This window comes from Molothrus ater, chromosome 7 (genome assembly GCF_012460135.2).
Source record: "Molothrus ater isolate BHLD 08-10-18 breed brown headed cowbird chromosome 7, BPBGC_Mater_1.1, whole genome shotgun sequence".
In the NCBI taxonomy this organism is placed as follows: domain Eukaryota; kingdom Metazoa; phylum Chordata; class Aves; order Passeriformes; family Icteridae; genus Molothrus; species Molothrus ater.
The window spans coordinates 27260517-27275834 of NC_050484.2; the positions used below are offsets into that span (position 1 = coordinate 27260517).

A 15318-nucleotide genomic window follows, 5' to 3' on the forward strand; every position below is an offset into this window, starting at 1 on the left:
ATTAAATGAACACTTATGGAAACTATCCATCTTATTTTAAAGTCAAAGCTTCTGCTGCAGAGGATAACAACATTATACCCAAGAGGCTGGCCATATGCTCTGATTAATCAAACTATTTAATTTAACCTGTATCATTAGTATTACTATGGGCTAAGACAACTATTTATAACACTTTGTCCTTCTTCAGCATTTTCACTTATCCAAGATACCTGTGCTTTTCAGAAGAGGCAACAGGTTCTGCTAATTAGTGGATGGAAGTCAAAATCAAGAGCCTAAATCATACACTTAATTCTACCACTGGCTTGCTATACTCCCACAAAAGAAACACTCAGCTTCCCTATCTGCCTTAAACTTCAGTGAATGCCCATTCCCAAAAGCACTGGAAGCTATACACTAGTGGGACCATGAAAGTGCAAAGAAAGACACAATTAAATCCCTGGGCAAGCCTGGAGGTTATGCATTATTATTGCTTATTTAGAGACGGGTCTGTCATAGCACTGAGAGGCAACTGACATACATGAAACCACATGAGCATTCCAGCCATCTCTGCTCTTCCCCACTTTTATTTATTAGCCTGATTAGTTGAAATGTGTTTATATAAGAGGGAGAAAATATTATTGTTCTTTTTAAACACAATGGAGATTTATAGTCTGACCACTTGGGACTCTGCCTCAAGTCCTCCATCCTGCTTTTAATTTACTCAGGCAAACAACTTCCATACAGTTTTGTACCAAAATCATATTGAATGACAACTGTGTAAGGACTTTGCAATTGGGCTCCCAGGGCTGCTAGTTCTACAAGCAAGCAAGAGGAACTGTTCGAAGCCCTCACACTCTTACCTGTTCCAATATACATGACATGGTAGAGGGTATCCTTCCCCTGAACAATATCAACCACCAGTTTGGAAAAGCGAATGCTGTCCTGAGTCACGTAGGGATCCACGGTCACTGGCTGCACCACATCATTCATCAGGAACAGGCGCTGAGCGTCCTGCAGAACTCTCTCCGTCAGGTTCTCGTTAGGGCTGTCATCATTCAGTGTCCCACACTAAACCAGAAAACTGCATTTCAGAAAGTGCATCATCTACCCAGCCCAGCATGGAAACTCATGTCCTGTTGATTTCCTGGGGAGGTGGGTCTGTGTGAGGGTCACGGGATCAGGCACGTAGCCTGATCATAGCTCCTTAGCCCAGATTTGGCCTTTAGCCCACTCTATGAAAACTTTTCTCCTAGGTCCACTGACCAGCAATGTGGAGTTTCATTCCCTTGTGATACCCTCAACCAGCACAACAGAAGGGCAAAAGCCTTCAACAAACCATGGAGAAAAAGAAAGAATTAAAACTAGCGGTAGAAACATTTAAAGGTGGCAGTGGAGAGAAAGTTTTTGTGGTGATAAATCCTTAAAATATTTCAGACACTACCTAGCATCTCAGTCTGTACAATGAACAAAACCTGGAGTTTAAAAAACCTAAAAATGGACTGGTTTTGCATCAAAGAACTAAACTTGCCACATTGCTTTTCTTTGATGAGCTCCCCTCTGGACAGGCTCCCCCAGCTGCATCTGAAGCAAGGCAGGTTCACAACAAGCTCCCCCCACCCCTTTTCTCCTAACAGCAAATACCAGATCAAGCCATGACTACCCATCCTCCAGCACCAAGGGAGGCACTGAAACAGGACTCAATTCCCTTGTACAGCAAGATCTGGGAAGAAAAACAGCCATCTTGTGTCTTTTAAACCAGTGGATAATGCATTTTAGGGCCTGAGTTGCCATCTTAGATTAATCTCTATAACTCAATATTTTCAAAAGCCAGTGCTACTTTTTTGGTCGATGTCAATTCTTGGGGCTGGATCTCACTCTTCCCTACAATATCATGCCTGGAGGGCAAAAAATTTATCACTCCAAAAGGCAGCAGGGTGACTGGTTATTTATCTTCCCAAGACCATGGGAGACAGTGGTACAACCAAATCCTGCCAAGTCCCATATTCAGTTGATGAACAACTTCACTACTCACTAAATGAAACTCACACCTGAGCAATTTCACTAGAAATAAAATCCTACACATTTATTTTTCCTCATTTTGGATCCAGGTGTTTGGGCTTTCCTTGAAGAAAAGTCAAACACTGTTAATGAGGATGCTGATTTACAGCAGTTGAGCTGCAGTGTACAAATTCCCCATGTGCACACTCTCCATACACATCACAGTAACCCTTGGAGGTATTGCTGCCTTTCCTGGGTGCACCACGCAGCCCTTCTCCCACTGTGTGCTAAAATGAGTTGTCAGGGATTTAACACACATTCACACAGTAAATATGGATTCCAGTGGCTGGTGTACTAAGCTTTACAATAGTCTAGATGTTGTGTGAACTAGGAGAACAGTTATGTTGATTCTCACAACCTATGAACATGGTCACTTTAAAATCAATTTAAGCATCTTCCTGAATAGCCAGATTAAGGAAACATCTGTGGGTTTTTTATGTGTCCTCAGGTGGGTTTTAAAACTTTTTTCTATTGCAATGGTCTTTTTTTAGTTCTTGACTCATCCCAGATTCTAAAGAGTACTTAGATCTCTCTCTTTTGTTGTATCCTATGCTCCTTGTTCTCACCACTGTCTTCCTTTGGATACCTTTCTCCCCATTCACTTTTCCTTCTAGAGCATCACCTAAAAGGAGTCCCAGTAGCAGGAATGTCATTGTTGGTTTTGTTTTCTGTTCTCAGCAAGTCACAGATAATTCTTTTGGTCTATTGGCAGCTCATGTGCTGACGCAGCATCCCTCTGATTTGGTTTAATGTTGTTTTGTTCTAATTTCCTGATTATCTGTACTGTCCTGGTCTTCTGCATCCTTCAGTATTTCTCCTTCCTCTCTGCAAGAAAAAAAGTTCTGGCATGCTTCCCTCATCTTTCTTTGTGAACACTGAGGCACAAAAATTAATTTAATGTTTTTGCAATATCTGCCTCTTCTGTCACTAAATTACCCTTGTCATCTCCTTAAGGCTCCTCACTGACCTCTTGTTCCTTCTGTACTTGAAAAACATCTTAATCTCTTCTTGCAATCTTCCTTTTGTCTACCACATACCTCTTTTTTCCTTTCCTTATTTTCCTCTGACCCTTTTCTTTCATCTTGCTGCTGCAATCTTTATACTCCACATTTTATCTGATACTTTTCTCTACATGGAAATGCCTTCCAAAGTCCTTTACTATTCCTTCTGGGTTAGCCAAGCAAGGGACAGAAATTCCTTGATTCTCAGTTTGCCATAATATTCCCTTTAAATTAAAAAAAAAAACAAACCGAGAACAACAAAAACCTAGCTATGTTTGGGCATGGCTGGACCTTCAGCAGGGCTTTGTTTCTTGGTTTTGAATGCACCAAGCTGAGAGGGTGATCAAGAGGCCAAGCCTGTCCCACCTCATACAGGCAGGAGCCCTCAGTCAGGTGCCAAGAGGGAATTCAGGAGAAGAAATCAGGTTCCTCAGCAGGAAGACAAGGCTGTCCCTGCCTGCAGCAGAGACCTGTCTCCCATCTGCTCTTGCTGTGATTTCAGGCAACTCTAGAGTTCTTTTTGGAAGGTCCTTGACATCATCAGTTTGAAGGCAGATGGCACTTGCAGGCAGCCTCAGTATATTTGCCATAATAAAGGAGAGCCAGATTCAGAAAATCAGGCTGAAAGGATTTGCCATGGGGAAGCAAGGACATGAAGACAAGTGCATCCTCCCCAGGATTCCCCTTCTGGGAAGGAGCTGAGCTGTAAAATGGGCTCATGCTCCAGAAGACTCAGGATTGTCAGGGCTGTCATACACATACTCTGCCCTACACTGACTGGATCTGGTGATAAAGCAACTGAAGCTGTTTTATAATTTTCAAAATTACTTTAACTGATAATCCTGGAAAGTTACTCATTCATAAACTCAAAGATTTTTAAAAGGAGAAGGAACAATCCTGTGACAATCCTCATGTGTCCCCTTCCACCAGTTACTGTGGCAACATGTCCATGGCTTCTGGCTGAGCTACCATGTGTTAGAAAGTCATTCATCTTCCACTGAAGCGCTGGTAGCCTTAGGGGCCCTATCAAGTGATGGAAAATTCATCACTTCCTTGCAGAGTCACAGTGGTTAATTACCTTTCTTGTTTAAAAAATATAGATTGTCTCCATTCTAGTTTGACTTTGTCCAGCTTCAGCTTTCAGTCCTCCCCAGTTCTAGTAGGGACATGCCTTATGTCCTCTTGTGAGAATCACATCCTCAGAGCACATGTCAGTGATAAGTGCAACAGAGATTTAAATCATTCATTATTATAAAAAAAACCCAGAACATTTTTATTATTCCTTAAACCATTCAATTTTTGCCATGAATTCTGTGGCTAGGAGCTCCACAGACTAAAACACTCATAAATGTGGAGAAATACAATTTATCGGTACCGTGGGTCTACCTGGAAAAATGAGCCCTACACAAATCAACCCCCTGAAGGGACAGAACATCAGAGGGACTGCAGCAAACTGAAGGGCAACAGCAGTACCTGGAAATTTGGGATGGGGTTCAACGTTGGCAGCCAGGCTGATCTTGGGTTTTCTTGGTAGCGGAAGGGGCCATTAAATGCCTGAGTAATGGCACTCAGATTGAAGGCACACACTGCTGAGGCAGCTATGCTGTTTCTGGAAAAGGGGAGGGGAAAAAAAAATCAATTTAATCATTAGAACATTGACATTTTCATCATAACAGACATCAAACTCCACTCAAAGAAAATACATGTAAATTGCTAGGTAGATGTACAGTGATATCAGTCTCATAGGGAGTATAAATAAATAAATAAATAAATAAATAAATAAATAAATAAACTGTAAAATGCAGATGACTTGCGTGACAATTTTGAGAATGAATTTAAAGTTTGGTTTTAAAATGTCAGAGATTAAAGGGCCATGGAAGCAGTTCTGACAAGAAAGGTGAATACAGTTTAATTTGCATGGATTATTTGTGTCTGGTTTTACTTTTATTTTTTTAACAACCCATCTACAAACAAGCTAATTTTTAATCTCTTGTGATTTCTCAAGGTGAAATTCTGTTTCTACAGGTTCCTGAAATCTTCAGCTATAAAATATATCACTTAGTATTATATTTATATATATGCAGTGGAAGGGAAAAGGTGACAGTGACAAACCAGCTGGTTCTGACAGCAGCTCAGCATGCAAAAAGGTCTGGCTAATTCATGAAAACCTCTGTTTTCAAATGACCACAGTTCACTTCTGTGTGTTCCCAGGTGGGAACAGGATCTGTCTGGGGCAGACTGTTGAAGCACCCTCAGCCAGGGGAGGCACAGCACGATGAGGGAAATGCTGCTGTGGGAAGGACTCTTTGGAAAGGAGTGTGTTTTAGCGATGCTGGGCTGCCCAGTCACACTGCACACAGATCACTTGGCCTTTGCTGCTCCATTTCAGGCCAGGAGGACTCACTTCTGCAGGGACCTGAGCCAGCTCATCGCCTCCTGCCTCAAGAGGGTTGGAGGGCACTTCCTAGATGGTGACCTTAACAAAACTGACTCACAGGGACATTTGATAAGTGATGACCTGAAATTCAAACCTGCTCCCAGTTCTTCCCTCCTCCCCCTCCCTTTTTTTTTTTTTTTTTTTTTAAGAAAAACTACACGGTTTAGAGAAAAAGATATCAAAATAAAACTAAAAATAGGGCCAGCATGAGAGACTGATTCATCACGGTGCCTTTTAAATAACCCAAGCCCTTCTGTATGAATCTTTTTGCTAATTAAGGCAATTTGAATTCCCTGAAAAGAACACTTTTTTGCTTTTTTTTTTTAACTAAACCAATAATTACACTCTCTTGCACACACAAAAAAAGCCTTTCTTCACCATTCCAGGCTGGAAAGCAGAAGAACAGATTCTTTCACAGCATATTTCTTCCTAGCAATACAACATTAGGAAGAACTTCCTGCTTTGCCTTCCCATTCTCTGCTCCCCCCTGCCCCTTGCATCCCCAGAATGATGGAGTAGCTCACTTTGAACATGTCAAAGCAATGCCAGGCAAACCTTTCTCCACTTTTGTCTGAACACTGCTGATGCAGTGCATGCTCACAGACAGCAGCCTTTAAGACAAACCTAATGATGGATGACAAGTAAATGCCTTGAGGCACACACAGAAAAAAAAAAAGACAATGAGGGAGAAAATGAAAAAGGAAAAGAAAGAATAAAATTCCACTAGTCTAATGAAAATACTTAAAAGAAAGAGAAAAAAAAAGAATATTTTTAGGGACCTGCTAAGGACTTCATAGTTTAACCTTTTCTCTTGGCTGGAAAGGAGAAAGGAAGAGGTTTTCCATTAAATCTGTGGACCATTTTCTTTTCCATCTGTGGCCTGGCATATTTCCCATGCCTCCTTATGAAAAGTTTGATCCCAGTCTCAAGCCAGTGACATCAACTGGTGCAGCTGGCCCCTGTGTTTTGGTGTGAAGTGCAACTTCCTTTATTCCCACCTCCTACCTCCTGTGACTAACTAGCTGGTTTAAAGAATGGGTTAAGTTCAAAGAGGTTTTAACATTTTCTCTATTACCTCCCAGAAAATTTTAATAAAAACATCTTAAATATTTCATCAGCAGCTTCCCCCAAAAGCTCTCTTTCCCACTGATTCAGCTGGGTATAACATAACATGAAGCAATAAATCTATACGTGGGTGTTGCCACAACCACTAATTCCCCTTTTTTATAAGATGACCCTAAATTGATAAACATGAACCTTCCAAAGTAAAAAATACCTGTAAACATCAACAAAAAAAAAACCCCAAAAAACCAAAAAACACCAAAACCATAGTTTTGTGTTGCGTTGGCATTTTATCACAAAGAATCTCAGACTTGTGCATAAATTAACCCTCTTTGGTATGCAGAGCTCATGTAGCATGATATAAGTCCCAGTGAAAGTTAAAAGAATAATTACCATTATTTCTCTAGCTGGATGACAAATTGGGGCATTTTCTCTTTGAACTTTTAAAAGAACACTGTGTTGTAGACCCAAAATGCTATTTGATCTAACTTCAGTTGTTATCAATTACTAATTTCTTCAATTACACAAATGTTGCATATTATATTATATTGAAAAGATAAAAGAGAGATCCTACATCCCTGATGTACAAAGAATGCTCAAGTGTCCCTTGAGGAGACAGGTAACACTCATCACATCTCATGTTAAACTTGGGAGATGGACACAGCAGAAGAGAACTGTCCCAGCCAAAGCTAGTCTATGCCTCCCCTTTGATTGTCCAAAAACATCACCAATTTGATAAATAAAACACAGTTATTAATAGTTTTCTCATTTCCAGCTTCCATTCTTGGCTGGATGAAGGTGCAAATGGATAGATAAAACATTATCACTATGGGCACAGAAGTCCTCTCCAACAGCAAAAAAAAAAAATGGAGGGGGTCAGCTCAAGTGCCCAAAGCAGTAGCCAGATTTCCTTTTAATGTTCAGAAGTTTGGCAAATATCCTCTAAATGATTTTAAAGAATGACTCATGTGCCTTTCAATCTGAGGACAGTTCTTCCCCTAGCCCACAGTCAAGGTGCAGTGCTCAATCATGTTTATTTTTTCTAGTTGCTTCTCTGCTGGCTCACTTTGACTGACATTGGCAATGGAACAGAAAAAAAAAACATGGAAGAGGATGAGGGTGGCCAAACACTTACCTATTTCTTGGAATTTACAGAGGGGGAAGAACATTCAGGCTCTGTTGACTCACAGTGAGGCTCCCAACAGCGCTTTAGCTCAAGGAGTTGGGGCTGATGCTTTGTGACTTCAAGGGCTGAAGTTCAAGCCCTGTCACACCAGGAGGTGACACATTAAAACAGGAGGGTTTGTACTTCAGCAGGGCTTCACTGCTTTGGTTTTCTGTGGGCTCCCTGGGAACAGGCCTTATTCATATTGGACAGCACTGCACACAAAAACCCCAAACAAGTTGGCTGCCCAGCACAAGGAAGGCACTTTGAGCATTTGCCATATGGAGTAACTACTCAGATTTTCATTCTCTAGTTTACATGTCAGGCTAACACCCCCCTGGAGAACATGTATTATTGAAACTCAATACCATGCAGACTGGTTATAGCTTGAAACTTATCATCCTAGCCTTAGGCATCGGAGAAAAAGTTATTCGAGCTTTCCTGACTCAAAAATATACATTATGAGTTTTTTAATATATTTTTTAATTAACTCCTCTTCTCCTTTCTGCTTTCACAGCTACACTAAATCATTCCAATTACAAGTTTTTTCAATATCAAGCCAAGAAGAGGTGATTATGAAGTATCAGAAATCATACCTTCCCCTGAGAGTTCCATCACTGCTTTTGATTTGTGGACCTCAAACAGTCTGCCAGAAGTAAAGTCCCCCCCCCATCCTGCCTTGGAAATGCTAAATGCCTTGTGGCCCTCGTGACCTTGCTATTACAGTGCTGTTCAACTGCAATAGATGTTGTTTTCAGTCTAGGCTATTGTGATCCCATGTGCCTCATTCTTCTCCTTCCAGCCCTTCTCTCCCAAGTGTGTGTACCTGTCCATCTCATGGGTCAGCTCCAGTGTGCACACAAATGTGTTAGATTGTCCAGGCAATTAGCCTGGCTGGAAATTAATGTGTTTCTCTTGTGTCATTTTTAGATCATCACTCTAAACTACACAAGTTGGACTGTTCCTACAATTAGTCTGAGGTCTGTCAATGCCCAGGTTTACATCAAATTAAGTTACCCTAAAACTGCACAGTCACCTTTTATGGACTCCAGGAATCTGAACCATGGATTAAAAACACTGTCCTAAGACTATGTTGTCATGATGGATAACACAGATCTATCTATTCTTTCATGTTTACCAAACGATCTTTCAAAAATGATTGCTCAGACTGTCTAAGAAATCAATACATTGTCAGTCTCAGGCTGCTGGGAATAGAGGAAGGGCAGTAAAGCCAGTGCAACTTACACATTAGTAGTGAAGACACCGTAGATCAGATCTTGCTCAGGAAGGTAGAAGGTGCTTTGCAATTCATTGTAATAGAAAGGGATTTCCCCAGCACGGGAGCAGTTCAGTCTGGCCTTCATGAAAGTTGTCCATGTATCCTCCAGCAAAAACCTCCCTCCAATATCATTTTTGCAAACTCTTGCCACACGGGAATACACTGTTTTCCCACAGTCATGTTCCACCGCGTTCTCACGGAAGAAGAAGTAGGTGAACAAGCCGATGTCATAGGCAGCAATAAAGTTAGGCTCTGAAAAACAAACATTTAAAGAGATTTATATAGGTTAGAAATCAATCCATGCTCACTGACTTGCTCAATGCATTGCACTGCCAGCTCCATTTTTGCAGCCTGTCAAAGCTGGGACCACAGGGAGTTTGGAATCAGCAGAGGACATAAAAACAGTAGATGGGAATAATGATATATGAGGATATAGCTCTAGTACCTTTTTTCAAATCTTGGAAAGGTCCCATTGTTTCTCCACTTTATTGGCAAAGCTGCTACTGATTTCAGTGAAAGCAGAGTTCAACATTTTGCATATGCATGACTATTCTTTGTACCTATACTCATTTGACAAGATAAAGTCTCCCCATTGGGCTGCTTCACCTATTCACTTTTGAAGTGGACCTTATGATGTGTTAAATATGCTGCGTGCATCCGCCTGATTCCCCAGACAGCTGCACTGAAACATTCAAGCTACTCTCCCAGCACTGTCACATCTGGCTTTTATCATCAAACCTTTCCAGTTTCTAGGCACAAAAGATTATCTTATGTCCATAAAATAAAACCATGCCAGAGACAGACAGTAGTGAAATGTGCTCTCCTTAATGCTTTTTCTCCTAAAATTTTTGGTATTATTTTCACAAGAATTGAAAAGAACTTTGAATTTAGTAGGTTTAATAATAAATATTTTAGTTTGGGATATAACAAAGCTTTAAAGTGTACAGTCTTTTATCCTAAAAGTTTCTTTGGTAAAAGGAAAAGTTTGGCCAATGAATAATATTTGACCAAACAAACAAACCTTCCCCATACCTGTTGGTTTAATAGGGTGTTTTCACAATGTTAATTTCTGAGTAGTGCTCAAAGGAAGAAGAATAAAGGGAAGGACAGGATTCCTTTAAAGCTGCAGCCCAGGAGTGAAAGGAGAACACAGAAAGGCAGCCCACTTCTGCTGCAAGGCAAATTTGGGAGGCAGATGATGGTACAGAGGGGAGGGCATTGCAAATCATCTCCTATCAAACTTCTCCTTCAAACTAACCATGGACCTGAAAGGGACCATTGTGATCCCCAATCTGACCTTCTGTCTAACACAAGCCAGAGAATTTCACCCTGTAATTCCACCATTGGATGCAGTAACTAACAGGAGAATTAGACCACATCTTTCGAAGGAGATCTGATATTAATGGACAATGTCACCTGGCTTTACATCCATCACTTTCCTCAGGGACTTGTTCAAATCACTAAAGACTGACCCAGCTGCAACCTGTACTTCTTTTCCCATTTGACATTATCTGGTTTCAGCTTCCAATCACAGGTTCTTGTCATGACTTGTCTGCTAGATTAAAGAACTTTATCCTTTCCAAAATCTTCTCTTGATGTAAGTACTTCCATATCATGAACAAAACACCTTTTATCTCCTTTTCAGAAAGATAAACAAATTGAGCTCCTTAAGGCTCTCACTGTGAGGCAGGCTTTCCAAGTTTCAAATCACTGAATGGCTCTTCTCTGAATCACCTTCAGGTTTTCTGTTTCTTGTTGAAAAGTGGCCAGAACAGGACAAAATTACTCCAATGTCACCAATGCTGCACAAGGTTATAAATCCAAGAGTCACATTAGTTTTTCCGGTCACATACGAGAACTTCAGTTACTGTTTGTCTTCCTTAAACTCCCCAGTTCCAATGTGGCTTCCTTCTGAATCTTGCATTCATGCACAGACAAAAGGAACATGTTTCCAATGAGTGTATATGGGCTATGATGCTTCTTGTTCCTAATTCACAGTCTTTCCTGATGACATCCTTTCCTTTGCACTCCAGGTCTCCATACTGACTTCAAGATGCCTGCAGAAGCCTAGCTCAGTCTTATTAAGCTCCAGAGAGTGCACAGTCCCACTGCTCTTATCTTTAATTGAAAGGTCCTGAAATCTAATAGAAATATTTAAAATATCTGGTCAATTTACCGGGTAAAAGGAGATAGGGGGAATATTGGGGTCTCCATCACTATAGTCTGCTCAGACTAGAAGTGCTTTGCCCCAGTTGGAAGGTGTGGACTCAGTGCAGGGATTGCTGGTTGAAATTCTATAGCTTGCTTGATGCAGGGTATTATCACACTGGGGTAAGAGCTGATTTTAATAACTATAAATCCACATCAGCATGGACTCATATGGAACATAACGTGCTGTGAAATTTCTCATTTTTGGAGTGATCTTGCACTGAAACCAGGCATCTTCAGCTGAGTCAGGGGAAGTAAAGAGTGCCTATCACTCTGCAGAACTGGGTCAACAATACGATGCTTTAAGTTGATTTTGATCTTCAAATCTTTGAATGGTTTTCTTGTTAAAATGATGTATTTGGTCATCTCACAAGATGAGACCCATATATATGTTAAGTAGCCTATAAGACCCACTTTCCATATTCTAAATCAACTTTTCTGAAATAATTCCAGGCTCTTTTTAAATGTCTTCTAAGCTGCATTGATTATTGCTCCGGAAGCCCTTCCCCATCATAACTCTGGATCTCAATATGAAAAGAGAGAGAAAGATTTACAAGCCTGTCAAGCTGACTTTAATACATCTCTTGCTCAGATGTGACCCACATGACTTTACCATTGAGCCATTTGGAGTTGTATTGTGCTGTCCTAAGTGGGGGAACATTTCCAAGGCTGCGGTAAATAGCAGGATCCCGTCCAGAAAAATCAATCACAGTTGCAGCATAGAGTTCTCCTCGTGATGTAATCACAGCTGTCGAGTTATGCCGAGGGTCGTACGGGCACCGAGCCACTCCATTAATTCTGTCAATGATTTTGCTGAGATTTCCTACCTGTATTTAAAAGGAGAGAGAAGAAAATTTAAAGAGCATCTGACTTTCTTAATGGTATAAAGAATTTGGTTTGCCCATGAGTACCTATGAGTAAATCCCTGATTTTTAAAAATCAGGTAGCTAGGAGAATGTAATCTTAGTGATTACTGAAAATTGATCTTTACAGCCAACATTTGCCAATGGAAGAAGTTGTGTCTGAGGCTCACTGATCCTACTGCTTTGTACAAAGGGTCATTCCCAGTCAATAAAGCCCAAACCCCCTTGGTGTAACCAGGTGCTCCTTGTGCAAGTGCAGGTTTTTAATCTTCTATAGACACCTCCTGAATATATACTGGCCTTAAAAAAACATACAAACTTTTTCTGGACCTGCTCCTGCCTCCCTTGAACCCAAAGGAAGTTTTGCCATTTATTTTAAAGAAACTTTAAAGTGTTTAGCTCAGGAGGTACTCAGAGCTAAGCTTGTCTATATTTCCCATTTTCAGTGCCATACCCAAGGTTTACATGAGCAGCACTTTGTCCAGACCAAACTCACCCATAACATGAACTTTTTGTTCCCCAACTGTAGACACAGTCATTGCCCCAAAGCAGCCCAAAGACAAAAACCAACATAATTTCAGTCAGCTACATTTAGAACATATTTTGTGCAGCCATGATAGCCTGCCAAATGACTGTCCTTCCCTAGAGCATGTATCCAACCCTCTCCATCATTGTAGAAGAGGCAGAACAGACCTGTCGACTGGAACACACTGGTGAAAAGGCATTGGTACCACAGGTGAAAACCTTCTTGCCATAAACAATCAGCACTCGGACATAATTCTGACACTCTTCCTATAGGGACACAAGACAGAGACAAAGGATTTTTTAAAATATTATTGCATTGAAAATACCTGTGTTGCAGCAGGAATGCACCTTCCTTAGCTCTAACTTGGGCTGAGGTTTGTTGCCTCAAGCAGTGCACAGCTGTAGGGAGCCAGCAGTCTAGGAGAGCAAGCCCAATTTGCTGGTTATTTCTCTAACCATAGCCCTGCACAGTCCTGGGGTAGGATGTTAGCCATCAGGTCAATTTTGTCATAGCTACAAGTGCCTCTTTCTGTGCTCTGCTTAGAGTGGAGGAGAAATTTTCCCCTCTTTCCATGATGATACTTCTGACCTATTTTCCCGGTAATGCTGCAGCTTTGAAAACATTACCCAGACACCAACTTCACCAGTGAAGGACAGCAGGTCTGTCTACACTGTAATTCAAACCAGTGCCAGCAGGAAAACAGCAGGAACTTCTCTTTAATAGACCAGACTGGTCAGACAATCTCGTGCTTGAACAGGCTGTTACTTCCTGCCTCCCAGAGGATTGTGTGCTCAGGATTTTCCATGGTAGAAGGAGTTTCTCTTTCAGGCCAGGCCAGTGAGAAATAGGAGAAATAGCAAGTTCCCAGTGTCAGTTGCTTGACCACTTGCTGGTACCAATAGGCAACTCCCTCCACATGCCAGTCCCCAAAGGTGTGGGGGTCCTGCTGTCCCACACTGTGCTGGGGTGGCAGCACAAGGCTGCAGTTGCCTTTTTGTTCAGAAAATAACCTTCATGTTGTTAGAGAGAGCCATGGTCTCTCTTTCTCCCTATAGCCAGAGACCTGTGGAAATCAGGCTAACTGAGCATCTCCTGGAGTTAAGCTGTGGGGGTGGAGGAGGCCACATAGGGCAGGAACTTTCCAACATTACACACAGGAAAAGGGAGGTGAGAGACTAGTATGCAATTCCCAGAGGCAGTGCAGGAGGCTGCAACACCACCTGCCCCGAGGATCACCCAAAGAGCCCCAATGAGCCATGTGCACCAGCCTGCCTGCCCCAGGCCCTGGGCCACCTCAGAGGAGAGGATATGAGCAATGACTGGCACCCACTGGGCTCCAAGGGAAGAAAATCTATTATGTTATACCATAAACAGAAAAGGAAACTTGTTAAAAAATAGCAACCTCAGCTGGGTTACCCAGGCTGCTTTGCTTTCTTCCCTCCAATAGATCATTTGCCACTGAGTTGAGCCTACAGCTGCAGACACCACTTCTCCCTCCTGTAAGCAGCAATCATTCAGCAAGCTCCCATGTTGGGAAGGTTGATCATTCCCCAGAAGACTTCATTTGCAAGACTCAGCAGTGTAAAAACACCCCCTATCATCTGGAAAGGAAGGGGCTTGCTTAGCTGAATTACACACTATCTTGTTTCATTTGCTGTTCAGAAAGGATCCAACAGGAAACCTGCCAGTGCTACCCACAGACAGCAACTGCATGGACATGATATGTGATCCCTGCTTTTGAATGGCACAGACTCCACTCCAGAGCCTGCCCAGGAGCACTTGCCCAGTCTGGAAAGAGGCTACTGAGTGCCACAGAGCACATGCTGCCAGTCTTGAGGGGCAGCAGGGGCAGCAGGAATCAGATAGCCAATGCCCAGCACCCAAAAATGAGAGCTTAGATTCATAGCTGAGTCAACTCTTTTTATTTCAGAAGCAGATCAGTCATGGTGACTGTGCATCAGTCTATCAAACAGGACCTTGAGAAGCACTGTCCCACCTGCTGTGTTGAGAATAATGGTATCATTGCTTCCTTTAACAAGACAAAGGGCTTGCCATCCTCTCTGCCCTCTCTTATCATTGCTGCATGGTGCTGGGAGCCCTGTCAGTTCCTTCCTGCCCAAGAGATGTCTGCATTTCATGACTGGGTTAAGTAATTCCTCTTTCTGTAGAGTGCAGTTATTCAATCCCACATAATTTTAGGACCACTATATATTTGACTGCAAAGTACTAAAAATTCTCGAACAAATGCTGTTAAAAAAAGTATTAGGTCATCTCCCAACAGAGTGTTGTTTTCAGAATATGATTGATTTGCCATCTAACCTAGAATGCAGTTCTGTACTCAAATTTCACACAAGAGAATACCTACCTGCTCCCCCTCCACTGCCACCATTCTCTGCTTTGTGAAAGGTCTGAGCATAGCTTCTGACCCAAAACAGCTAAGACCAGCTACGTTGCTGGACCCTTTCCTGCCTAGGTACTACAATGTATTCCTAACTAAAGCCCGGCCCAGAAAAAAATATAAAATCCTAATTTGCAGATTTCCCTTTATTTGCACAGAGCTGAATTACAGATTAACAAATTTCAATTTCTGTAAAATCTTCCCAGCTGAGAAGATAGCACGCAAAAAGAATTTCTGTGGAAGGCCATATGCTGCAGACTACTGGCAGTGATTAATCTGTTGCACACTTTTACTCCATTTTTACTGCTTAAAAATAATGCTGCTAGATGTAGGCCATGTCCA

The 15318-nt window shown here is 41.8% G+C and overlaps 1 protein-coding gene across 5 annotated transcripts in view; it reads right to left on the bottom strand.

The window, feature by feature from the left end:
• Nucleotides 1-15318, bottom strand: part of SEMA5B (semaphorin 5B) — a 266971-nt gene that overhangs the window by 56985 nt on the left and 194668 nt on the right. For all 5 annotated transcript variants that reach the window (XM_036386655.2, XM_036386657.2, XM_036386654.2 and 2 more), the window contains 5 exons: nucleotides 12746-12844; nucleotides 11803-12016; nucleotides 8948-9233; nucleotides 4512-4647; nucleotides 840-1047 (listed from right to left, as the gene is read on the bottom strand). In XM_036386655.2, the coding sequence (XP_036242548.1) occupies nucleotides 840-1047; nucleotides 4512-4647; nucleotides 8948-9233; nucleotides 11803-12016; nucleotides 12746-12844 (943 nt within the window). The remainder of the gene's footprint in view (nucleotides 1-839; nucleotides 1048-4511; nucleotides 4648-8947; nucleotides 9234-11802; nucleotides 12017-12745; nucleotides 12845-15318) is intronic.